We start from the raw sequence: 20,449 nt of genomic DNA on the forward strand, positions 1-20,449 counted from the left end.
ATATATAGGGAGAGAAAAGTTTGTTTTAGCCATCGACTATAACATATGAAAAGTACTGCCCTGTACAGTGGGTCTAAATATCAATTTTAGGGGTTTTCGAAATGCGGTTTTTGGTACAATTTTTTGCTGTTTTTTGGCCCTATTTTCTGGGCCACTGTGTATGTTTATGAAAAAATCTTTAAGGAGAGAAAAGTTAGCCCCAACCACTAAATACAACATATAAAAAGTACAGTCCTGTACAATCAGCACAAATATTAATTTTAGGGATTTTTAAAATAAGGGTTTGGTCCATTTCTTTCCTGTTTTTTAACCCTATTTTCTGGGCCACTGTGTATGTTTATGAAAAAATCTATAAGGAGGAAAAAGTTAGCCCCAACCACTGACTACAACATATAAAAAGTACAGTCCTGTACAATCAGCACAAATATTAATTTTAGGGATTTTTAAAATAAGGGTTTGGTCCATTTCTTTCCTGTTTTTTAACCCTATTTTCTGGGCCACTGTGTATGTTTATGAAAAAATCTATAGGAAGGGAAAAGTTAGCCCCAACCACTGACTACAACATATAAAAAGTACAGTCCTGTACAATCAGCACAAATATTAATTTTAGGGATTTTTAAAATAAGGGTTTGGTCAATTTTTTTCCTGTTTTTTAACCCTATTTTCTGGGCCACTGTGTATGTTTATGAAAAAATCTTTAAGGAGAGAAAAGTTAGCCCCAACCACTAAATACAACATATAAAAAGTACAGTCCTGTACAATCAGCACAAATATTAATTTTAGGGATTTTTAAAATAAGGGTTTGGTCCATTTCTTTCCTGTTTTTTAACCCTATTTTCTGGGCCACTGTGTATGTTTATGAAAAAATCTATAAGGAGGGAAAAGTTAGCCCCAACCACTGACTACAACATATAAAAAGTACAGTCCTGTACAATCAGCACAAATATTAATTTTAGGGATTTTTAAAATAAGGGTTTGGTCCATTTCTTTCCTGTTTTTTAACCCTATTTTCTGGGCCACTGTGTATGTTTATGAAAAAATCTATAGGGAGGGAAAAGTTAGCCCCAACCACTGACTACAACATATAAAAAGTACAGTCCTGTACAATCAGCACAAATATTAATTTTAGGGATTTTTAAAATAAGGGTTTGGTCCATTTCTTTCCTGTTTTTTAACCCTTTTTTCTGGGCCACTGTGTATGTTTATGAAAAAATTTATAGGGAGGGAAAAGTTTGCCCCAACCACTAACTACAACATATAAAAAGCACAATCCTGTACAATCAGCACAAATATTAATTTTAAGGATTTTTAAAATAAGGGTTTGGTCCAATTTTTTTGCTGTTTTTTAACCCTATTTTCTGGGCCACTGTGTATGTTTATGAAAAATTCTATAGAGAGAGAAAAGTTAGCTCCAAGCCTTTACTACAACATACAAAGACTACATCCCAATACAGTGACCCCAAATATCAATTTTAGGGGTTTTCATACTACGGTTTTGGTCCAACTTTTTCCTGCTTTTGACCCCATTTTCTGAACCCCTGTATACATTTATTACTCAAAAACCGTCTGTAGGAAAAGAAAAACAAATAAACAATAGATTCCTATAATAAATTTCAAGGTTTTCCCAATAAATAGGAAACTTTAAACGTTTCCCACTCATCTGAGCCCAACTTTACCAACGAAATTTCGCGCGATTCACACGACGTTGTAGCAACCCACTGTCACTGACACACGCCAGTAGTCAAGTCAATGTCACGTTAATGTTTTTGCACCCGACGTTTCCCCCATTCACAAAACTGGGAAGTTGATTATTTACATTTGTCCCCATCGAAAAAAAAAAACGGAACAATTGCCAAAAAAATGTGCCCGGAAGTGAACCGTAAAGCGTGATCCTGAGTGCCTACATCCGGTTCGTTAATTTTAAAAAAAATGTCTTCTTCGGCGAGTAATAATCGCTCCTCGAACCGTTCCACCACTTCCTCCTCCTCGTCGTCGTCGGTTACGGTGCAACACAAGAACCTCTCGACGATCCTATCGAAGCTCCAAGGGGCCTTTTCGGACGTCGCCTACTTGGCCCACTCGAACAAATACACCACCGACAAGAGAACGTTGGACAAAACGTGGAAACTGATGGACAAAGTGGTGAAACTCTGTCAGCAACAGAAGATGAACCTGAAGAACTCGCCCCCTTTCATCCTGGACATTTTACCGGACACTTATCAGAGACTGAGGATGATTTATTCCAAGTATGAGGACAACATGTCCGCCCTGCACAGCATCGACTACTTTAACGTTTTCATTATTAACTTGATGAGGAAGTGCAAGCAGGCCATCAAACTGTTTAAGGAGGGCAAGGACAAGATGTTTGATGAGAACTCGCATTACCGAAGGAACTTGACCAAGTTGAGTTTGGTTTTCAGTCATATGTTGAGCGAGCTGAAGGCCCTGTTTCCTAACGGACGGTTCGCCGGGGATCAGTTCAGGATCACCAAGTCCGATGCCGCAGAGTTTTGGAAAAGTAACTTCGGAGACAGGTATGGCAGGATGTGACTCATCATCGCTCACTTCCAGCACCATAATAATAAGCATTTTTGAATTAATCAGTTAACATTGTAGATAAATATTTATTATTTTCAGCGGCTCGATTGAATATGCAAACCATTGTCTTTAGTTTATCATTGTGTCTTATCTGGTGGCATTTTAATTCATGTTTGATGTGACTAGGTAGTCCCATAATCAGGCAATAACTATTCCAGCTTAAAACCTTTAAAGTGTCTGGGTTTACTTTGGGTTCCCCTGGTTGATAAAATCTATGGTTGTTTATATGAAAAATGAAATTTTTGATGCTTGTTCACTCTATTTTTTGAGCCACTGTGTATGTTTATGAAAAAATCTTTAAGGAGAGAAAAGTTAGCCCCAACCACTGACTACAACATATAAAAAATACAGTCCTGTAGAACCAGCACAAATATTAATTTTCGGGATTTTTAAAATAAGGGTTTGGTCCAACTTTTTGCTATTTTTTAACCCTATTTTCTGGGCCACAATGTATGTTTGTGAAAAAATCTTTAAGGAGAGAAAAGTTAGCCCCAACCACTGACTACAACATATAAAAAATACAGTCCTGTACAATCAGCACAAATATTAATTTTAGGGATTTTTAAAATAAGGGTTTGGTCCAATTTTTTAGCTGTTTTTTAACCCCATTTTTTGGGCCACTGTGTATGTTTACAAAAAAATCTATAGGAAGGAAAAAGTTAGCCCCAACCACTAACTACAACATATAAAAAGTACAGTCCTGTACAATCAGCATAAATATTAATTTTAGGGATATTTAAAATAAGGGTTTGGTCCAATTTTTTAGCTGTTTTTTAACCCTATTTTCTGGGCCACTGTGTATGCTTATGAAAAAATCTTTAAGGGGAGAAAAGTTAGCCCCAACCACTGACTACAACATATAAAAAGTACAGTCCTGTACAATCAGCACAAATATTAATTTTAAGGATTTTTAAAATAAGGGTTTGGTCCATTTTTTTGCTGTTTTTTGAGCCTATTTTCTGGGCCACTGTGTATGTTTATGAAAAAATCTATAGGAGGGAAAAAGTTAGCCCCAACCACTGATTACAACATATAAAAAGTACAGTCCTGTACAATCAGCACAAATATTAATTTTAGGGATTTTTAAATTAAGAGTTTGGTCCATTTTTTTCCTGTTTTTTAACCCTATTTTCTGGGCCACTGTGTATGTTTATGAAAAAATCTATAGGGAGGGAAAAGTTTGCCCCAATCACTAAATACAATATATAAAAAGTACAGTCCTGTACAATCAGCACAAATATTAATTTTAGGGATTTTTAAAATAAGGGTTTGGTCCCATTTTTTTGCTGTTTTTTGAGCCTATTTTCTGGGCCACTGTGTATGTCTATGAAAAAATCTATAGGGAGGGAAAAGTTAGCCCCAACCACTAATTACAACATATAAAAAGTACAGTCCTGTACAATCAGCACAAATATTAATTTTAGGGATTTTTAAAATAAGGGTTTGGTCCATTTTTTTCCTGTTTTTTGAGCCTATTTTCTGGGCCACTGTGTATGTTTATGAAACAAACTACAGGAAGAGAAAAGTTAGCTCCAAGCCTCAACTACAACATAAAAAGTACAGTCCTGTACAGTGGTCCCAAATATTAATTTCAGAATTCTTTGACAAGCGGTTTTGGACCAATTTTTTGCTGTTTTTTGACCCTATTTTCTGGGCCACCGAGTATATTTACAAAAAAATCTATAGAGAGAGAAAAATTAGCTCCAAGCCTTGGCTACAACATATAAAAAGTACAACCCTGTGCAATGGTCCCAAATATTAATTTTAGAAGTTTTTGAAAATTGGTTTTGGTTCAATTTTTTGCCGTTTTTTGCTCTATTTTTTGGGGCACTGTGTATGTTTATGAAAAAAACTATAGGGAGAGAAAAGTTAGCTCCAACCACTGACTATAACATATGAAAAATACAGTAAATAATAAACTTCCTAAACTACCTGTATTTACCCTATAAAATTCTGTAAAATTCACTTCCCTTTAACCAAAGACCAAAATTTCTTATTATACTTGAACGAGTTCTAATTCAAGGTATTGCTAAACATGTGGAAAAAATGCCTCTAAAACTGTCTGTATTTACTCCATATTCCTCTACTCGCTTCGACTCCCTCCCACACGTAGGGGAACCCAGAGTAAACCGAGACAAAACTTCGAATTTTCTCTTACAGCACCCTGGTGCTCTGGAAAATCTTCAGGCACGAACTGAACAAAATACACCCGATCAGTTCCGGACTGGAGGCGATGGCCCTAAAATCGACCATCGACCTCACCTGCAACGACTACATATCGAATTTCGAGTTTGACGTGTTCACTAGGTAATTAACACCCCAACTTCCCCCAAAACAAGCGAAAAAAACGAACAAATTCTCAGGTTATTTCAACCGTGGACGACGCTGCTGCGTAACTGGCAAATTTTGGCGGTCACGCATCCCGGTTACGTGGCATTTTTGACGTACGACGAGGTCAAGGCCCGTCTGCAGCGGTACATCAATAAAGCGGGGTCGTACGTGTTCCGGTTGTCCTGCACCAGGTTGGGCCAGTGGGCCATCGGTTACGTCACCCCCGACGGGGAGATTTTACAAACGATCCCGCAGAACAAAAGTCTGATCCAGGCGTTACTTGACGGCTACAGGGAGGGATTGTGAGTGCCGCACAAGCGCATCAAAAAGTTGACATGTGTACGAGGGTTCTTTTTCCAGTTATTTATATCCGGACGGGAGGGCTAACAATCCGGACCTGTCGTGGGCGGTACAGCCCAGCCAGGAGGATCACATCTCCGTCACTCAGGAACAGTACGAGCTGTACTGCGAGATGGGCAGCACCTTTCAGTTGTGTAAGATATGCGCGGAAAACGACAAGGACGTGCGCATAGAGCCGTGCGGCCATTTGTTGTGCACCCCCTGTCTCACGGCCTGGCAAGCGGTTAGTTAGTTTTGGCACTTTTTTCGCGCGCCGACGTTTCTATAGATAGGTGAATTTGTTTTGTAGGGTTCCGAGGGTCAGGGGAGCCAGGGGTGCCCGTTCTGTCGGGCGGAGATCAAAGGTACCGAACAGATCGTGGTCGATCCGTTCGATCCGAAAAAGTCGCACAATCGTAAAAATTTGCCGACGTTCTCGCACAGTATTTCGACCCTGGACGACGAGGACGAAATCGAGGTACGAGCCGCCGGCCCTGATTTTAATAATTATTCGGCACCGCAACAACGGCACTCGCAGCTTTAGCTTTGCACCCTCCCTTGTATCCCGCTCCCCCCCGTTCCACCCTTCTTTGCTGCATTTTGAGTTTTATGCTCGGCTTATTTTGTAAATATTTAATTCACATTATTAGCAATAAACAACAAAAAAAAAAACAAAAGTGCCTAAAATGTCACTGCATTAAAAATAAGTCGCTTTTATTTATACATCCGGTGGCCCTTTTTGTATAGCTATTTCCAGTTAGTACCCCTCTAGTCTAACTCGAAATACGATTGATGTAATGCAATATTTGCACTTTTCATTGTATTATTATTATTTTATTTTAATAAAAATAATTGTAATTGTAATTTTTGTGTTTATTTTTCGCATGCGTTCTGTTCTGTGCATGCGGCGCCTTTTTTTCTTTTCAAATAACAGGATCAATGAAAGTCTGTGTGCGTTAAAGGGTGAAAACTGTGATTTTAGGACTCGGAAATGTGGAACTGTGCGGGAAGCAGCCTTCACGCTCTGGCCTTGAAACCGAGAAACGACGTTTCGGTAAGATCTAGTACCTTTAGACACTCCCCACCTAAAAAAAATCCTGCCTTAAACGATGAATTTATTAGGGTCAGATCTGGCGATCCCGCTGGACATTACAGATGCATACCGTCACTACCAAAGTGGAAAACTATTTATGAGTTTTAAATGCCCTTAAGGCAATTCCTGGGGATGGATTTGACATAAGAAACGTCTTTCTAGATCGAAAAATTACTCGGCTGGGGCTGGGTTGGCAGGGTCAACTTTCAACATTTTTTTGTGGCCTTGTTTTGAAAGTTAGAAAAAAGTTTTATAAGGATTTTTTTATGCTAATTTAATGCTCTACCTTGTGGTAATTTTGTTTTTTGATTTTTCAAAAATTTTAATTTTTCGAAATTTTTGGGCTCAAAAATGGGGCTGTTTTTAGAAAATCGCCCGTAGCTCCCTTAATACGCGATTTAGCGCAAAAAGGTATTCTAGCTTTTTTTTAGCCCTCCTTTTATGGAATCCAATTCAAAAAGAAAAACACCAATTTTCCTCATAGTTTCTGAGAAAATTGTGAAAATATGAAAACTAGTTTTTTTCAATTTTCTCGAAAATGCTCATAGATAAAAATGTGAAATATTTTGCAAAAGAAAGCCCTCTTTAGGCCCAACAACTTTTGTGAGAACCATTTTTCTCTCAGCCTCAAAGATTTTCCAAAAAAAAATTAAAACCATTTTTCAGAGAATTTCCCTAGGGTACCCCCTTCAAATTTTGGGCTAAAAATAGATTATTTTGATTTTGCATTTTTTGTTCCAAAAACTATTTTACGGCAATTCTAACATATTTTTTTCCTTAAAGCGCTGGCCACGCCTCAATTTTTTTAAGTTAGGGCTCATTTTTTGAGGAATACAAATTTTCAAAATTTTTTTGTGTCCTTATTTTTGAAGTTATAAAAAAATGTTATTAACCTTTTTTGATGCTAATTTAATGTTCTACCTCGTGGTAATTTTGTTTTTGGATTTTTCAAAAATTTTATTTTTTCGAAATTTTTGGGCTCAAAAATTGGGCTGTTTTTAGAAAATCGCCCGTAGCTCCCTTAATATGCGATTTAGGGCAAAAAGGTATTCTAGCTTTTTTTTAGGCCTTCTTACATGGGATCCAATGCAAAAAGAAAAACACCAATTTTTCTCATAGTTTCAGAGAAAATTGGGAAAATATGAAAACTAGTTTTCCTCAATTTTCTCGAAAACGGTCATAGATAAAATTGTGAAATATTTTGCAAAAGAAAGTTCTCTTTAGGCCCAACAACTTTTGTTAAAACCATTTTTCTCTCAGCCTCATAGATTTTCCAAAAAAAAATTAAAACCATTTTTCAGAGAATTTCCCTAGGGTAACCCCTGCAAATTTTGGGCAAAAAATCGATTTTTTTAATTTTGCATTTTTTGTTCCAAAAACTATTTTACGGTAATTCTAAGATATTTTCTTCCCTTAAAGCGCTGGCCACGCCTCAATTTTTTTGAGTTAGCGCTCATTTTTTGAGGAATACAAATTTTCAAAAATTTTTTGTGGCCTTATTTTTGAAGTTATAAAAAAATGTTATTAAGCTTTTTTGATGCCAATTTAATGCTTTACCTTGTGGTAATTTTGTTTTTTGATTTTTCAAAAATTTTAGTTTTTCGAAATTTTTGGGCTCAAAAATGGGGCTGTTTTTAGAAAACCCCTCGTAGCTCCCTTAATATGCGATTTAGGGCAAAAAGGTATTCTAGCTTTTTTTTAGCCCTCCTTTTATGGAATCCAATTCAAAAAGAAAAACACCAATTTTCCTCATAGTTTTAGAGAAAATTGGGAAAATATGAAAATCAGTTTTTCTTAATTTTCTCGAAAATGGTCAAAGATAAAAATTTGACATATTTTGCAAAAGGAAGTCCTCTTTAGGCCCAACAACTTTTGTTAAAACCATTTTTCTCTCAGCCTCAAAGATTTTCCAAAAAAAAATTAAAACCATTTTTCAGAGAATTTCCCTAGGGGTACCACCCCCTTCAAATTTTGGGGCCAAAAATCGATTTTTTTGATTTTGCATTTTTTGTTCCAAAAACTATTTTACAGCAATTCTAACACATTTTCTTCCCTTAAAGCGCTGGCCACGCCTCAATTTTTTGAGTTAGGGCTCATTTTTTGAGGAATAAAAATTTTCAAAATTTTTTTGTGGCCTTATTTTTGAAGTTATAAAAAAATGTTATTAAGCTTTTTTGATGCTAATTTAATGCTTTACTTTGTGGTAATTTTGTTTTTTGATTTTTCAGAAATTTTAATTTTTCGAAATTTTTTGGCTCAAAAATGGGGCTGTTTTTAGAAAATCGCCCGTAGCTCCCTTAGTATGCGATTTAGGGCAAAAAGGTATTCTAGCTTTTTTTTAGGCCTCCTTACATGGGATCCAATGCAAAAACAAAAACACCAATTTTCCTCATAGTTTCAGAGAAAATTGGGAAAATATGAAAACTAGTTTTCCTCAATTTTCTCGAAAATGCTCATAGATAAAAATGTGAAATATTTTGCAAAAGGAAGTTCTCTTTAGGCCCAACAACTTTTGTTAAAACCTTTTTTCTCTCAGCCTCAAAGATTTTCCAAAAAAAAATTAAAACCATTTTTCAGAGAATTTCCCTAGGGTACCCCCTTCAAATTTTGGGCTAAAAATCGATTTTTTGTAATGGAAACTATTTCCAAGCAATTCTAACACATTTTCTTCTCTTAAAGCGCTGGCCACGCCTCAATTTTTTTGAGTTAGGGCTCATTTTTTAAGTAATACAAATTTTCAAAAATTTTTTGTGGCCTTATTTTAGAAGTTACAAAAAAATGTTATTAAGCTTTTTTGATGCCAATTTAATGCTTTACCTTGTGGTAATTTTGTTTTTGGATTTTTCAAAAATTTTAGTTTTTTGAAATTTTTAGGCTCAAAAATGGGGCTGTTTTTAGAAAATCGCCCGTAGCTCCCTTAATATGCGATTTAGGGCAAAAAGGTATTCTAGCTTTTTTTTAGGCACCTTTCCATAGAACTCAATGCAAAAAGAAAAACACCAATTTTCCCCATGGTTTCAGAGAAAATTGGGAAAATATGAAAACTAGTTTTTCTCAATTTTCTCGAAAATGGTCATAGATAAAAATGTGAAATATTTTGCAAAAGGAAGCCCTCTTTAGGCCCAACAACTTTTGTTAAAACCATTTTTCTCTCAGCCTCAAAGATTTTCCAAAAAAAAATTAAAACCATTTTTCAGAGAATTTCCCTAGGGTACACCCTTCAAATTTTGGGCTAAAAATCGATTTTTTTGATTTTGCATTTTTTGTTCCAAAAACTATTTTACGACAATTCTAACACATTTTCTTCGCTTAAAGCGCTGGCCACGTCTCAATTTTTTGAGTTAGCGCTCATTTTTTGAGGAATACAAATTTTCAAAAATTTACTGTGGCCTTATTTTAGAAGTTAGAAAAAAATTGTATAAAGCCTTTTTGATGCTAATTTAATATTCTACCACGTGGTAATTTTGTTTTTGGATTTTTCAAAAATTTTAATTTTTCGAAATTTTTGGGCTCAAAAATGGGGCTGTTTTTAGAAAATCGCCCGTAGCTCCCTTAGTATGCGATTTAGGGCAAAAAGGTATTCTAGCTTTTTTTTAGGCCTCCTTACATGGGATCCAATGCAAAAAGAAAAACACCAATTTTCCTCATAGTTTCAAAGAAAATTGGAAAAATATGAAAATCAGTTTTTCTCAATTTTCTCGAAAACGGTCACAGATAAAAAGGTGAAATATTTTGCAAAAGGAAGCCCTCTTTAGGCCCAACAACTTTTGTTAGAACCATTTTTCTCTCAGCCTTAAAGATTTTCCAAAAAAAAATTAAAACCCTTTTTCAGAGAATTTCCCTAGGGTACCCCCTTCAAATTTTGGGCCAAAAATCGATTTTTTTGATTTTGCATTTTTTGTTCCAAAAACTATTTTACGACAATTCTAACACATTTTCTTCCCTTAAAGCGCTGACCACGCCTCAATTTTTTGAGTTAGAGCTCATTTTTTGAGGAATACAAATTTTCAAAAATTTATTGTGGCCTTATTTTTGAAGTTATTAAAAAATGTTATTAAGCTTTTTTGATGCCAATTTAATTTTCTACCTCGTGGTAATTTTGTTTTTGGATTTTTCAAAAATTTTATTTTTTCGAAATTTTTGGGCTCAAAAATGGGGATGTTTTTAGAAAATCGCCCGTAGCTCCCTTAATATGCGATTTAGGGCAAAAAGGTATTCTAGCTTTTTTTTAGGCCTCCTTACATGGGATCCAATGCAAAAACAAAAACACCAATTTTCCTCATAGTTTCAGAGAAAATTGGGAAAATATGAAAATCAGTTTTTCTTAATTTTCTCGAAAATGCTCATAGATAAAAATGTGTAATATTTTGCAAAAGAAAGCTCTGCTTAGGCCCAACAACTTTTGTTAGAACCATTTTTCTCTCAGCCTCAAAGATTTTCCAAAAAAAAATTATAACCATTTTTCAGACAATTTCCCTAGGGTACCCCCTTCAAATTTTGGGCCAAAAATCGATTTTTTTGATTTTGCATTTTTTGTTCCAAAAACTATTTTACGGCAATTCTAACACATTTTCTTCCCTTAAAGCGCTGGCCACGCCTCAATTTTTTTGAGTTAGGGCTCATTTTTTGAGAAATACAAATTTTCAAAATTTTTTTGTGTCCTTATTTTTGAAGTTATAAAAAAATGTTATTAAGCTTTTTTGATGCTAATTTAATGCTTTACTTTGTGGTAATTTTGTTTTTGGATTTTTCAAAAATTTTAATTTTTCGAAATTTTTGGGCTCAAAAATGGAGCTGTTTTTAGAAAATCGGCCGTAGCTCCCTTAATATGCGATTTATGGCAAAAAGGTATTCTAGCTTTTTTTTAGGCCTCCTTACATGGGATCCAATGCAAAAACAAAAACACCAATTTTCCTCATAGTTTCAAAGAAAATTGGAAAAATATGAAAACTAGTTTTTCTCAATTTTCTCGAAAACGGTCATAGATAAAATTGTGTAATATTTTGCAAAAGGAAGCTCTCTTTAGGCCCAACAACTTTTGTTAGAACCATTTTTCTCTCAGCCTCAAAGATTTTCCAAAAAAAAATTAAAACCATTTTTCAGAGAATTTCCCTAGGGTACCCTCTTCGAATTTTGGGCCAAAAATCGATTTTTTTGATTTTGCAATTTTTGTTCAAAAAACTATTTTACGGCAATTCTAACGCATTTTCTTCCCTTAAAGCGCTGGCCACGCCTCAATTTTTTTGAGTTAGGGCTCATTTTTTGAGTAATACAAATTTTCAAAAATTTTTTGTGGCCTTATTTTTGAAGTTAGAAAAAAATTTTATTAAGCTTTTTTTATGCTAATTTAATGCTCTACCTTGTGGTAATTTTGTTTTTGGATTTTTCAAAAATTTTAATTTTTCGATATTTTTGGGCTCAAAAATGGGGCTGTTTTTAGAAAATCGCCCGTAGCTCCCTTAGTATGCGATTTAGGGCAAAAAGGTATTCTAGCTTTTTTTTAGGCACCTTTCCATAGAACTCAATGCAAAAAGAAAAACACCAATTTTCCCGATAGTTTCAAAGAAAATTGGGAAAATTTGAAAACTGGTTTTCCTCAATTTTCTCGAAAACCGTCATAGAGAGAAATGTGAAATCCTTGGCAAATGATAGCTCTCCTTAAACCCAACGATTTTTCTTGAAATTTCAAAGGCTTTCCAAAAAAATCATTTCCCAGATCCTTCACCCAATATTTAGCATGTCCCGAAATCATTTTTTCTCGATCATAGCACTCCTCGAGCCCGATGATATCGCCGGGTAGTAGCCCGCGATTTTTACGAAGAAACCCCCCGGGTACGGTGGTGGTACCCACCCCCGCCCCGCCCCCTTTACCGCCGCGGAAAAGCTCCCCCACCAACGAACCGACCACCACTTCCTCGTCCACCTCTTTGGCGCGTGCCGGTGCCGAAACGCACGCGGCGGTACCGACAGAATCCTTGTTGCAATCACAATCCGTGACCGATCTGACTCAACCCTCAGGTAAATAAATTTAACCTCAAAATCGCACCCAGTGCAGTTGGAGGATACAGTGAGGGTAATTTACAGATCACACCACGATACCGAAAAGTACCTCGATGTTGGAAATTCGACGGTACGGAACCGCCCATCAAGGTGGGGCGGCGGCGCAGGTGGAACTCAGCTCCCCGGAAACCATCGTGGGCCTGGTGGTGTCGGACTGGGGGGGGCCCCCCATCATCAACGATTGTCACCACGACGTCATCGAGGGGGCCGCCGCCAAACGGGAGGCCGTCATCCCCCCGCGCCACCTCAGTTGCCCGTCGAATAGGACCGCGCCCTCACCGAAATCGCCCCCGAAATCCTTGACCACGCCCAATTTGAAGCCCTACGAGAACGTCGAACCCGCACACCCGAAGGCGAACCCCGTCATCGTTAAGCGAAAGTTACCGAACCCGTTGGAGGACGCGGGGGTCTCATACGAGAACCTGAACATCGACTACGTGAAGAAGTTGGTGGGGGAGGGATACTCGAGGGACGCGGTCATCAGGGCGTTGGGGATCAGCAGGAACAACGTGGACATGGCCTGCGATATTTTACACGAGTTCGGCACCAAACTGGGATAGCTAGAAAGGACTGATGATGATAATAATAATTTTTTTTTTGTATATATAATGGCAATATCTAGGGGGGATAAGTCGGGAGGGCGCGCCGGCCTAAGGAAGCGATTCGTTGCGGAGCAGCGGTAGGACGACACCGTTTTTTGTACATATATAACGAGTTCATTTTGATGTACTACTACTATTAAGCGTAACGATTCAATAATATACATGATTAAAAAAAAAACTCTTTAAATGTGTTTCATTTCATTTTTCTTGGGACATTTTTTCAAATAACTTCTAAACTATTTGACCTATTTATGTAATTCTTTCAGAATATAATAATGGGCATTCAGTAGATTAATTCTATGTAAAAAAGTCAATTCTAAGTGAACAATTGACTTAACTAGAGCAATTTTGGTTTAAGCCAAGATATCATTTCGGTAGCAACTTTATGTTCAGCGAAACGTCAGGAGGTAAGTGAGTGAGTCAGTTGTCAACCAATCAGCTGATGGCGGCTTTGTTTGAATTGAAAACACTTTAAAATTAAAATCAATTGTTTTTTATTATCGAGGGAGAGAAGTATATAAGGTCCTTAATAATAAATTGAGATCAATTATTTATGAACGGTTGACCTTAATAAATTATTGCCGCCCGACAATCGATCCGGGGAGATTTTATATGTCGTATGTTATACCTTTGTGCCCCGAGTTGCATGGAACCCCACCATGATACTGAACAAAAGACGCTTTATCAAGAGGTAATTAGTTAAAATAAATTATATATCAGTGAGGTTCTTACGTAACCTCGGTTCCTTTTAGAGGATAGAGAAAAACTGAGTGAAATGGCACGGGAGAGGCACAAGCTGTTTTACCTTATCCTGCCTTCCTTACCAGTGTTTCTCTACTTTCTTGTGTACGTTGATATGTAAGTAAATCGCTTAAAATGTGTACCTGGAATCAGGCCACTTAATAATCTATTAACTTCAGGAAGTGCATTAATAAATAATGTTTAAAGATCGCCAAGTAAACGGTTTCGTTATCGAGGCAATTTAATTCATATTTAATGTGCCAGTAGTGTAGAATCTATTTAAAAAAATATATATATTACAAATTGGGTGTCTATCTAAATAAGGTGGGCAATGCTGGGGCCATTGTGGGGCGCCACTGCTCCTTATCAAAAACTTTTAAAAAACCCCACTCATTCGTCCGCTTTTTCCGTTAGTTATTTTATGGTACTGCAGAGTTACACTCCATGCCTAAAATGGCCACAAACAGTTTTCCAAATAAGTTAGAATATCGCGCCATTATCTTTGACGATGATAAACTCGTCACTAAAACAACGTTTAGGAAAACCTTGATCGGGTATAAAACCGCCTTTAGTTTCCATACATTAGTTTTTGCCAATTTTTTTTTTGTTGCAGAATAACCCTTGGGGCCTTCAAAGTCGCCTGCGTAATATGCGTGATACTCTTCGGTATCGTACCCCTGATCTTCAAGTACTCCTACGGCTTTCAGAGGTCCGTTGTCTTCTTGACGTTCAGTAAGTACCGATTTGTATGAAAACGCGTAATTTTTGCTTTAAAATGATGTATCCAATGTTCCTGTAGCTTCAATACGGGACGAGCATTATGAAGTTAAAGTATCAAGTGAAAGGGTTGCAACATGGGCACGTTTGACAGTAAATGGGTTTTTCTGTTCTGAGTAATTTGGTTATTTTTTCCAAATAACTTCTAAACTATTTGACTTGTTTATGTTTGTCTCTCACAGTATAATAGTGGACATTCGGTAGATCAATTCTATGTAAAAAAGTTAAAAATTACAATAACTAGAGCAGTTTTGGTTTCATAGTAATTGGGTCACAAGTTTCTTTAGGGATCATTTGAAAACTATTCGAGGAACTTCAATGGAGTTTTTACTAAAAGTAAGGGCGTTTTCTAACGAACAATTTAATATATGAACCACTTTTCTAGGTCTAATATTCCCTGAGATAGAACCACTTTTGCATGCCAAGTCCCAGTGCTCTCCAGGTTTTTAATTTACAATTTTTTCATTATTCTTGGACATATTTGCTTATAACTTCTAAACTATTTGATGTATTTACGTAATTCTTTCACTATATAATTGTGGACATGCAGTAGATTAATTTTATGTACAAAAGTTAATCTTAAGTGAAAAATTAACTTAACTAGAGCAATTTTGGTTTCATGACAATTAAGTCCCAAAAGTTTCTTTAGGGATTACTTGAAAACTAGTCAAGGCATTTTAAAGGAGTTTTTACTAAAAGTAAGGGCGTTTTCTAACGAACAATTTCATATATGAACCATTTTTGTGGATCTACTACTTCCGGAGATACAACCAGTTTTGCATGCCAAGTCCCAATGCTCCCCAGATTTGATGTTTTTAATTTACAATTTTTTCATTATACTTGGACATTTTTCCTTATAACTTCTAAACTATTTGATGTATTTACGTAATTCTTTCACTATACAATTGTGGACATTCAGTAGATTAATTTTATGTAAAAAAGTTAATCCTAAGTGAAAAATTAAATTAACTAGAGCAGTTTTGGTTTCATGGTAATTGGGTCACAAAAGTTACTTTAGGGATCACTTGAAAACTATTTGAGGTACCCCAATGAAATGTTTACTTAAAGTAAGTGCGTTTTCCAATGAACAATTTCATATATAAACCATTTTTGTGGATCTAATATTCCCTGAGATAGAACCACTTTTGCATGCCAAGTCCCAATGCTCCCCAGATTTGAGGTTTTTAATTTACAATTTTTTCATTATACTTGGACATTTTTCCTTATAACTTCTAAACTATTTCACCTATTTACGTAATTCTTTCACAATATAATAATGGACATTCAGTAGATTAATTCTATGTAAAAAGGTTAGTCCTAAGTGAAAAATTAAATTAACTAGAGCAGTTTTGGTTTCATGGCAATTGGGTCACAAAAGTTTCTTTAGGGATCATTTTAAAACTATTCGAGGTACTTCGATGGTGTTTTTACTCAAATTAAGGGCGTTTTCTAATGAACAATTTCATATATGAACCATTTTTGTGACTCTAATATTTCCTGAGATAGAACCACTTTTGCATGCCAAGTCCCAATGTTCTTCAGATTTGGGGTTTTTAATTTACAATTTTTTCATTATTCTTGGACATTTTTCTTTATAACTTCTGAACTATTTGACCTATTTACGTAATTCTTTCACTATACAATTGTGGGCATTCAGTAGATTAATTCTATCTAAAAAAGTTAATCCTAAATGAAAAATTAAATTAACTAGAGCAGTTTTGGTTTCATGACAATCTGGTCACAAAAGTTCTTTTAGGGATCACTTAAAAACTATTCGAGGTGTTTCAATGGAGTTTTTACTGAAAGTAAGGGCGTTTTCTAATGAACAATTTCATATATGAACCATTTTTGTGGATCTACTATTTCCTGAGATACAACCAGTTTTGCATGCCAAGTCCCAATGCTCCCCAGATTTAAGGTTTTTAATTTACAATTTTTTCATTATACTTAGATATTTTTCCTTATAACTTCTAAACTATTTGATGTATTTACGTAATTCTTTCACTATACAATTGTAGACACTCAGTGGCTTAAGTCTATGTAAAAAAGTTAGTCCTAAGTGAAAAATTAAATTAACTAGAGCAGTTTTGATTTCATGACAATTCTGTCATAAAAGTTTCTTTAGGGATCATTTGAAAACTATTCGAGGCACTTCAATGGAGTTTTTACTGAAAGTAATGGCGTTTTCTAACGAACAATTTAATATATGAACCACTTTTCTGAGTTTAATACTTCCTGAGATACAACCAGTTTTGCACGCCAAGTCCCAATGCTCCCTAGATTTGAGGTTTTTAATTTAATTTTTCTTTATTTATTCTTGGACATTTTTCCTTATAACTTCTAAACTATTCGACGTATTTACGTAATTCTTTCACTATAAAATTGTGGACATTCAGTAGATTAATTCTATGTAAAAAAGTCAATCCTATGTGAAAAATTTAATTAACTAGAGCAGTTTTGGTTTCATGACAATTCTGTCACAAAAGTTTCTTTAGGGATCATTTGAAAACTATTCGAGGCACTTCAATGGAATTTTTACTGAAAGTAAGGGCGTTTGCTAATGAACAATTTCATATATGAACCACTTTTCTAGGTCTAATACTTCCTGAGATACAACCAGTTTTGCATGCCAACACATCTCACTCTTACTCTTGGAAGTCTTATATAGAAAAGACCCAAAATAATTGTCGCATGCCTCTTTGTAAAAGAATGCATCGATTTTTTAAAGAAATTCGATAAAATTGTTACACGAGTGTTTGGATTTTTGTAAAGCCTTTGACAGTATCAAGATTTCTTTAGATTAATAATAAAACTATCCAATACCTCTGAGACGGTTGCGTTTACAAGGGACTTTTTGATCAAGAAACTCATCGCAGTTCATATCAATAAAATCATTCCGTGCTTTAAGTATATTAAGATTTTTTTAAAGCCTTTGACACTATCAAGACTTCTTTAATCAATCTACTTATTAACTCCAAAACGGCTGTGCTTTTCAAGGCAACTTTGTTTGGTTTTACACAAATTAAGGTCCCGAATTTTCCCATTTAACTCTGGCTATTTCCAGTAAACGTGCCCTCCTCGGCCGATTACGAACATCCGGAAAAGTACGGCCTGAGCGGATCCCGGAACTTCCGGATAACGGCCGAAAACGTCGAGTTGGGCACGTGGCAAATCCTCCCCGCCAACCTGGAAAACATCAACGAAACGAGCGCGGAGTTCTTCGAACGGGTGCTGAGCGACGGTCAACCGGTGGTGATCTACAACCACGGAAACGGCGGCTGTAGACTCACCCCCCACCGAATCGAGACCTATCATATGCTCCGCAAGTTCTTCCACGTGATCGCTTTCGATTATAGAGGTATTGCCCGGTTCCGGTGAAGAGTGTAGACCCTTAATCGACCCTTTTAGGTTACGGGGATTCCTCCTCGGAACCCCCAAGCGAACCGGACGTGGTCCGGGACATCGTGAACGTGTACAAATGGGTGCGGAACCGTACGAGGACGAACGTGTTCATTTGGGGTCACTCGTTGGGCACCAGTTTGTCCACGAACGCCCTAAGGGAGATCCAACAGTTACCGCTGGAAAAACCGTTGGGACTGATCCTGGAGAGTCCCTTTAATAACATGAGGGAGGAAATCGGCGAGTTTCCTTTGGCTAAGGCAAGTTTCAACCCCCCTTAAGGCCCCAGTGAATCAGGTTCGGTTTTAGATGTTCAAGTTCCTGCCCTGGTTCAAGGCGACCATAGTCAATCCGATGTCGGAAAACTTCAAATTCGAGACTGATCGGTACGTTTGCGAGGTGAATGTGCCCGTGATGATACTGCACGCCAAAGACGACAAGGTGGTACCCTACAAGTTAGGAGAGAAGGTGATTTTTTGATTTTCGTTTGTTTTTTTGAATAATGACGTTTAATTAGTGAGTGGTACTTTGTAGTTGTATGCTGGGGCGAAACAGTGCAGGAGCGAGGCCCAGGGCCCCGTTCTGTTCCATTCTTTTGATGCGCGGTACAAGTTTGGGCACAAGTACATCTCCAGGGCGGAAGATTTACCGGAGAAAATCAAGTAAGTGCGCAAATAGACGCTGGCGGGGGGGTTCCTGGATAAGTTTTTATTGTTTCAGTGAATTTTTGGAAATCTGCCTGGAAATCAAAACCGACAAGATCGACCATCAGTATTAATGTAGCGACGGACGCCTTTATTTATTTAGTTTAATTTATTTGACCACTGTGATTTTATGGCAACTTTTTGATATAGTCCTTTCATCCCTCCTTAAGTTAGTTAGTCATTATTGATAAGCAATGTCAATTTAGTATAATGCCTGCGACATGTATCTCATTAGGGTTTTTATTTTTACGTAGCAATAAACGGAATTTCAATTAACTTTTGCCTCTTTTTTTTCTTCCTTCCTTTATTTGCTCTTAGGATTTCCACAAACCAATAAACTGTTGTTCCTCCTCAGAGGCTCCTTGTTCTGCTCCATGAAGCAGTTCCATGTAAAACGGGATTCCAGGTGACTGATGTTCAGAATTCTTGGGAAAATCTTCCAGGAATTAGTGGTACAACTTTAAGAGGGAACGTTACAAGTCCAGGTTACAGTCTCCAAGGGGTTTTCGATGTTATAGTTCAAAATCTTGGGTTGCAGAACAGTTTGAGTTTATTAAGGGCCTTCCAGCGTCTTCCAGGCATTTGGAGCGAAGGATTTTCTTCCAGGAACTAGTAGAGTAATTTAGGAGGAACATTTGGAGACAATACCAATGAAAAATTGCATTATGGTGTCATTGTAGTTTGAGAGGACAGTCCTGTAAGAAATACTCTATTTTTGAAGATATTGTCTTACATTTTCCAAGAAATACAATTCATTTTCTGTATGTTCAACTGCCTGGAAGAAATTCCATATTTCTGAAGCGAATTCCTTATATTTTCCAGACAATTGGAGTAAATTGCAACTGCCTGGGACAAATTTAAAGTTTCTGAAGCAATTTCCTCATAACTTTCAGGCACTTCAATGCATACTTCATTCTTTCAACTGCCTGTAAGAAATACTCTATTTTTGAAGATAATTTCTTACATTTTCCAGGAAATTCAATTCATTTCCGCATGTTCAACTGCCTGGAAGAAATCTTATATTTCTGAAGCGAATTTCTTATATTTTCCAGACAATTGGAGTAAATTGCAACTGCCCGGGACAAATTTAAAGTTTCTGAAGCATTTTCCTCATAACTTTCAGGCAATTCAATGCATACTTCATTCTTTCGGCTGCCTGTAAGAAATACTCTATTTTTGAAGATAATTTCTTACATTTTCCAGGAAATTCAATTCATTTTCTGCATGTTCAACTGCCTGGAAGAAATCTTATATTTCTGAAGCGAATTTCTTATATTTTCCAGACAATTGGAGTAAATTGCAACTGCCCGGGACAAATTTAAAGTTTCTGAAGCATTTTCCTCATAACTTTCAGGCAATTCAATGCATACTTCATTCTTTCAACTGCCTGTAAGAAATACTCTATTTTTGAAGATAATTTCTTACATTTTCCAGGAAATACAATTCATTTCCGCATGTTCAACTGCCTGGAAGAAATTCCATATTTCTGAAGCGAATTTCTTATACTTTCCAGACAATTGGAGTAAATTGCAACTGCCTGGGACAAATTTAAAGTTTCTGAAGCATTTTCCTCATAACTTTCAGGCAATTCAATGCATACTTCATTCTTTCGGCTGCCTGTAAGAAATACACTATTTTTGAAGATATTTTCTTACATTTTCCAGGAAATTGACTTCAATTTCTGTATGTTCAACTGCCTGGAAGAAATTCCATATTTCTGAAGTGAATTTCTTAGATTTTCCAGACAATTGAATTAATTTCCAACTGCCTGTAAGAAATACTCTATTTTTGAAGATAATTTCTTA

General features: G+C 36.3%; 2 protein-coding genes across 5 annotated transcripts; both read left to right on the forward strand.

Moving 5' to 3' along the window:
- Positions 1–1,738: 1,738 nt before the first annotated feature.
- On the forward strand, positions 1,739–13,204 carry LOC126747642 (E3 ubiquitin-protein ligase CBL-B). Its single transcript, XM_050456394.1, has 8 exons — positions 1,739–2,534; positions 4,759–4,905; positions 4,962–5,231; positions 5,290–5,512; positions 5,579–5,746; positions 6,251–6,322; positions 12,130–12,379; positions 12,446–13,204. Exons 1-8 carry the CDS (start codon positions 1,930–1,932, stop codon positions 12,979–12,981), a joined length of 2,271 nt encoding a protein of 756 aa, XP_050312351.1. The 5' UTR covers positions 1,739–1,929; the 3' UTR covers positions 12,982–13,204.
- A 241-nt stretch (positions 13,205–13,445) lies between these two features.
- Positions 13,446–18,920, forward strand: LOC126747651 (lysophosphatidylserine lipase ABHD12-like). Of its 4 annotated transcripts, none has more exons than XM_050456411.1 (8): positions 13,446–13,714; positions 13,776–13,881; positions 14,378–14,496; positions 17,606–17,899; positions 17,950–18,200; positions 18,250–18,408; positions 18,475–18,602; positions 18,661–18,920. In XM_050456411.1, the coding sequence occupies exons 2-8, from the start codon at positions 13,799–13,801 to the stop codon at positions 18,716–18,718; spliced, it is 1,092 nt and encodes a 363-aa protein (XP_050312368.1). In that variant the 5' UTR covers positions 13,446–13,714; positions 13,776–13,798; the 3' UTR covers positions 18,719–18,920. The 4 variants fall into 4 exon arrangements, with proteins under 4 accessions (XP_050312368.1, XP_050312369.1, XP_050312370.1 ...); XM_050456412.1 differs by having other exon boundaries at positions 13,776–13,869; XM_050456413.1 differs by lacking the exon at positions 13,776–13,881 and having other exon boundaries at positions 13,447–13,714.
- The last annotated feature ends 1,529 nt before the right edge of the window (positions 18,921–20,449 follow it).

This window comes from Anthonomus grandis, chromosome 19, assembly GCF_022605725.1.
Source record: "Anthonomus grandis grandis chromosome 19, icAntGran1.3, whole genome shotgun sequence".
In the NCBI taxonomy this organism is placed as follows: Eukaryota; Metazoa; Arthropoda; class Insecta; order Coleoptera; family Curculionidae; genus Anthonomus; species Anthonomus grandis.

What these genes read in the sequence shown, in the direction of transcription:
- LOC126747642 (XM_050456394.1), top strand. Translation starts at nt 1,930, where the DNA reads ATGTCTTCTTCGGCGAGTAATAATCGCTCCTCGAACCGTTCCACCACT. An exon ending in AAAAGTAACTTCGGAGACAG is followed by an intron (nt 2,535 to 4,758) that starts GTATGGCAGGAT and finishes TTTCTCTTACAG; the next exon opens with CACCCTGGTGCTCTGGAAAA. An exon ending in AACCGAGAAACGACGTTTCG is followed by an intron (nt 6,323 to 12,129) that starts GTAAGATCTAGT and finishes TCTCGATCATAG; the next exon opens with CACTCCTCGAGCCCGATGAT.
- LOC126747651 (XM_050456410.1), top strand. Translation starts at nt 14,209, where the DNA reads ATGCCTAAAATGGCCACAAACAGTTTTCCAAATAAGTTAGAATATCGC. An exon ending in CGTTGTCTTCTTGACGTTCA is followed by an intron (nt 14,497 to 17,605) that starts GTAAGTACCGAT and finishes GGCTATTTCCAG; the next exon opens with TAAACGTGCCCTCCTCGGCC. An exon ending in GCGAGTTTCCTTTGGCTAAG is followed by an intron (nt 18,201 to 18,249) that starts GCAAGTTTCAAC and finishes GTTCGGTTTTAG; the next exon opens with ATGTTCAAGTTCCTGCCCTG.